This window comes from Mixophyes fleayi, chromosome 4 (assembly GCF_038048845.1).
Source record: "Mixophyes fleayi isolate aMixFle1 chromosome 4, aMixFle1.hap1, whole genome shotgun sequence".
Taxonomy (NCBI): domain Eukaryota; kingdom Metazoa; phylum Chordata; class Amphibia; order Anura; family Limnodynastidae; genus Mixophyes; species Mixophyes fleayi.
In genome coordinates, this window is record NC_134405.1 from 209,309,543 (window position 1) to 209,315,542 (window position 6,000).

The window sequence follows — 6,000 nt, forward strand, 5'->3', positions numbered from 1 at the left end:
TATTTACATTACCTGGGCAGCTGAGTGCAAACTATTGTTTAATGTTATCAGTTGTCCCTTAAGTTAATGTTTAATCATCCTCCTACATGGTAAACTGATGTACGTGGCTGCATGGTTTGCCCTTGCACAATTTTTGTTAAATTTGCTCTCACCGCTGTTACTGCTATTTTTTCTTTTTATATCTCCAATTCCAGTCTAAACTCAAAGCTGTGACAAACATGGCAGCTAAGTAAAGGGTGATATAGGGGTGTTCCCAGGTAAAAGGAACACATAGGGCATTACATCTTTTTACACATTTCTGGCACAACAAATCAATGCTCACAGCAACCAAGCAATACAATCAATTCTAACAAATTAGCACTAATGTAATAAAATATAACAGTGTAAGGCTGATCGTAGAATAAACATACAGCCATATGGACTCGGCAGTGCATTGAGGCATGCTTGCCAACTTTTTAAACCTCTACGTCGGGAGATCCTGGAGTTCATGTGACCGGGGGTAGGAGGGGATGTGGCGACGCTATTGCGTCACCGTAGCCCCGCTCCTGCTAAGAAATGCTAACATTCACGGCATTTCAAAGCAGGGGGTTGGGCTTGATGATGCGAAATTGTGTCATTAAGCCCCACCCCCATCACGGGCGGAATTTTTTGGAGCCTCCCAGAAATTCCTGGAGAATAGGCAAGTATGCATTGAGGTAATACCTCGAGCTGCTTGAAATTCAGAGATGTGGCATTTAAATTTCTCTAGATTGGAGACTAGAGGGACAAAGTAACCAAGGAGCATACTAAGCTCTGGGCTGTTATACTTTAGGTTAGAGAGAGAACATACGTGGCTTACAGAAATGCAGATATATAATTCATTAAAATAAAGACACAATGACGTCTGTATGCTGAGCTGCATGTGTTTTATAATAGGTTTGGCTGCATATACATGTGCTGCATGAAGATACATTTAAAGCATATTATATACTCTAACCGTACCATGTGGTAAACTGATGACAATCATCTCCATTAACCTGATAATGAGTACTGGTGTTTTAATGTTAAGTGTTTTAAAAAGAAATAAATAAAACATCATGTAACACCCCCCCCCCCCCCCCCCCCCCCTCCCTCTGGGGAAAAAAAGCTCTCTTTGGCTAGGCTAGTAGCAGACATTTTGAGGAAAGGAACATCATGGTGAGCCCCTGAAAAAGCTTCAACAAGCCCTAGGCTACGACAGGCTGGGCGAGTGACCCTATAACAGAGAAACACACAGCTTCAGGTGTCCCTGTCATAATGTCACACAGCCCTAGCCTGTTCAGCACGGGGTTTAATTCCCTAGAGGGTTCAGGCCCCCAACAAAAATGTGCCACCATACCCTAGAATAAAACAGTCTAGGTTTCCTCCCAACACATCTGCCAGTTAATATACAGCTAATATAGTAAAATCAGTATTTTTTTCCTTTGGCACTTTTAGAACTACAAGTGCCAGCATGCCCTAGCATCCAGGGCCTGGGACCTGTAGTGCAGCAGGAAAAAAATACTGTTATTGTGGAAGCGTGTGGAAACCCCCCCCCCCCCCCCCCCCCGCATCTCTTCTCTAAAAGCACATATTTGGTTTATTGCCAACGTGGAAAAAAATCACTTCGTTACAACGAGATAAAGAGGATAAATTCCATCAAATCTGGGCCCCGTGGCTCTATTTCTAGAGTCCCACGTTCTCCCTCCCACTAAATAACGCTCCCCCTATACTACTATTTATAACATCGGGCCTAATGTTTTTTTCAATCTCCATAGTACAGTTTCAACAACACCCCCTCTTGTGGGAGTTTATGCTCCTTTTAGCTCTCCTTACTCGACGACCACTCCCTTCCCCCCTTCCCTACCCTACCCCCCTTCAATACCCATAGCCTCACCCACCTTCCCATTGTTTATTACTATTGTGTTGTACTGGAGTTTATATTTCTACTATGGAAAGTGACATTGATTGATATTTTATTTTGAAAACTTTACTCAAGTCTTTGATATTTTTGTCTATGTCACTCATGTTTATACAATAAACCTTGAGTTAAAAAAAACCAAACTGTTAAAAAAAATGAACAAACTGTGGCAAAATAGTTTATTTAAAAAATAAAAAAAGACTTCCCCCACATATCCGGACAGTCTGTTAGATTCTCTTCAGTACAGAGAGGCTTTGCTCTGATTGATCAGAGGTAGGCACACCTCATATGGATTATAACATGAATGAAATATATTGATACAAATGTAATTCATTGAATAATTTGATACAAGTTGCCAATACTCGCTGGGACCAGTAGTGCAAATAGGGTGAAATACAGATTTTACTATATTAGCTATATGCAGTATATTACCCCAACAACCACTAGCAGTTGTTTTGGGAGAAGCCCTAGGGGTATATTTACTACACTGCGCGTTTGCAAAAGTGGAGATGTTGCCTATAGCAACTAATCAGATTCTAGCTGTCATTTTGTAGAATGCACTAAGTAAATGAAAGCTAGAATCTGATTGGTTGCTATAGGCAACATCTCCACTTTTTCAAACCCGCAGTTTAGTAAATATACCCCCCAATGCTTTCAGAACGGTGCTGTTTTCTCCCACAGGGGTTGTTGCATGTGTTTTGCAGGCCCGATTCCCCGAGGGAATTCAGCGGCTCATGTAGTCAGCTCTGTTCCATTTTTGAGCAGAACTTCATTATATATAATAAATAAATATTACATATGACGCCACTCTGTGGAGCACTGGGGCTTCATGTACATAGAGCCCTTGACTTATAGCACCTCTTAAATATCTATAGAATCCAAATGAAATTGCTTTTAGCCTCCTGCAAAACAAGGGACACCCCTCTGAATGTGCTTTCCCCATCTCTTGAATGTTATTTAAATAATCCTGGCAAAATGAAATCATGTTTTTATATGCGGATCCTTATCTACTTACAGTTATGAACCACCTCCAAACGTCCCATCTAAAGATGGTATACCCCTGCAGATGCCATCATGTTAATGTGCAAACCTATGTGCTGCCTCATAAAAATGTGACATCACAAAACATACCTCCCAACATTTGGGTAGGCAGCATAAGGACGTAGGTGTGGTTAAAGCACTTGGATGATCCGTTCTTTCCTCCCCTCATCTCCCCTCCAAACCCCTTCATTGCTGTGCTTATGGCATCCATTCTCTGCTACTTTGCCAGGCAGAGAAGCAGTGAACAGAATGCCTTCCACCTTTCCAATCGATCGGAGACAAAGCAGTCTCTATCAGAATGGTGAGACAGAGCCTTGACCCGCCTAAATTAGGACTGTTGGGCGGTATGACAAAACACCACTGGCATTGCACTTTTGCAATTATGTAAATGGGCCTTAAAGTATATATCGTGTTTGTGTAAATTGACTAATTGCTTGATGCATTACTAATCTTAATTAGCCAATATCTTTTTCTAGGTTTTAACGTGAACCACTTAGACATTGCACCGAGGTACGCCAGTATTCTTATGGGGATATCTAATGGTGTTGGAACTTTATCTGGAATGGTGTGTCCACTCATTGTTGGTGCAATGACAAAACATAAGGTAAAAGCTCTGTGGAACATGGTATTCTGTATTATGTGCCACTTGTTCCCCCCCTATATTATATGTGGATGTAAGGATGTGCTGGCACAACAGCTATTTTAGACACCAGGGAATCTTGATACATAAAGCCACCTAGTTCCCCATTGGCTGTATTGTATCATATGACAGCTTTTCCTGTACAGTCATAAAAAAAGATTTCTAGATTTGATTGCCATTTTAATTTGTACAATAATCTCAGCACATTTCCTGCTTGCATGAATCTTCATTCACTGTTCATATGTTTAGATATCAAATATAGTTCACACATACACCTGATATTTAACATAGACAGGACAGTGATTCCCCTCCATAATTTAATATAAATGACTTTTATTCTTTATGCCCAAATCATTTATTGCTGCCACAAGTGGTGATTTTGGGCAATCCACTGTTGTTTAGAGTTCAGTAATTAAAAGTACCTATTGAGTACTCTCATGGTTACCTCGTAGCAGCCTTCACTCACTGCTGAATTAGAAGAGAAGGAGCTGAGGGTGTTCAGGTTTATGCATACCATGCTAAGTCAGGAGGTGCTAACTTGTAAACAGCACCTGGTTGGATGGCTGCATTTCAGGTGCTGCATTTAATACCGAACCGTCTTACTCCATTTAAATCTCCCACCTAAACCCAGTCTCCAGTATGGCTGCTATGAGATAAAGATGAGTTTCCGGGGCGAACTTTGATACACTGTATGGGAGGGGGATATTGTACGTAAAACTAAATCACAATAAAAATACTATTACCCAAAAGTTGACAACAATTTTCCACCACCTTAGGGTTTAAAATACAGGTGGTAAAAGTCATGAGGTTTGTCTTCACTGAATCTGGTCATATTTTCAGATCTTTATAATGCTTAACTGCCGATCTGCACTAACACAGTGGGAAATACACCAATAAATGCTTGTTAGAGATAAGTACATGACCCCTTAGTCACTGTTAGATTGATCAATTGGTGACACTGACTATATGGTCATCTGTTGATTGTTGTATTTTCACTAAAAATCTGCTGAGATGGAACCTGCTATAGATCATTTAATGTTTCAGTATTACTATTAATATTATTGTTGTTAATTTGTAAGGTACCACAATGCTCACTGTTCCGGACAGTGGGAAAATAGGGCACACTTTTTTTAATTAATAATTCATAATATATTTTAAATTTAATTCTTATTCTATCATTAAATCAACTTGAATTTTATTCTAGACTCGTGAAGAATGGCAAAATGTGTTTCTGATTGCTGCAATAGTCCATTATAGTGGCGTTCTATTTTATGGTATCTTTGCTTCTGGAGAAAAGCAGGATTGGGCAGATCCAGAGAGCCTTAGTGAAGACAAGTGCGGCATTATTGACAATGATGAACTTGCAGAAGAAACTGAACTGAATAATGAATCATTCACCAGTCCGAGTAAAAAGTCAAGTTATGGTGCTACCATACAAAGCAATGAGGCCCGCAAGTCAGGCTGGAGGAAGCAGAAAGGGATGACCCAGGACTTTGACGAACAGACGTCCTACAACTATGAAAATGGAAACTTTCAGGACACCTAATTCTGGGAGTGGTTAAGTGCTGAAATAATCACAGCCTATTTGTTTTAAGAAAGTTTACAATTGAAGATTAAGGATGCAAGATGTAATGGATAACAAGCTGACACTTTACTACACAGGGGATAATATTGTTTGACCTCTTTTTTTTTTAAATGTAAATGATGTGGGAAAATGTTTTGTACATTACCCACTGAACATATTGATTATACCATTACATGGTATAGTGCACTTTGATATAGTTTACCTTTTCACACTATGCAACAGTAACATGTATGTGTCCATGATATCTGTAAACGTTTCTCTTTTAAATAACATTTTAAATTCTTGATACAGATTCCCCTCCAAGAGCTTATATTGTGTGTCTACTGCATTCTCTTCCTTCTTTTAAATATTCCCCGTTCTTTGATGTGTTGATGTTTTGTTTCTTTATTTAACTCTATATAGACAATTCAGATACCATTTCTACACTGTTATTGTAACGTTTCTAACTGAAGTACAGCTGATGATCATTGGGACAATCCGTATGTCTCATGTGTGCAGGGTGATTATATTTGTGTTTCTTTATTTCGGAGTCCTATTTTTATATTCCTTGTGAAATAGGTATTACTTGAAGTAACTCATAGCAAATATTTCCTATTTTAGCTTTCAGAGAGGAATAGTTTCTTAGTAGAATTGATTGATTTCTCAGTATTAAAATTTATTAAATGAACGTCTTCACTGTAATCAATGTTAGAATTAATGAAAGGAATAATTTGTACAGTTTCCTCTGTACATGGAATGTGATAAGATCATCCACTGTCCTTCTCAATATTTTATTTGGACAAATGACTTATTTAAATAAATGAAATTTTATTGTGA

The 6,000-nt window shown here is 38.9% G+C and overlaps 1 protein-coding gene across 1 annotated transcript in view; it reads left to right on the forward strand.

Moving 5' to 3' along the window:
• The window catches only part of SLC17A8 (solute carrier family 17 member 8), a 39,432-nt gene extending 33,432 nt beyond the window's left edge, over positions 1 to 6,000 (forward strand). Inside the window, exons 11-12 of the mRNA XM_075209251.1 lie at positions 3,436 to 3,563; positions 4,804 to 6,000. Coding sequence (XP_075065352.1) covers positions 3,436 to 3,563; positions 4,804 to 5,145 — 470 coding nt within the window. The 3' untranslated portion in view covers positions 5,146 to 6,000. The remainder of the gene's footprint in view (positions 1 to 3,435; positions 3,564 to 4,803) is intronic.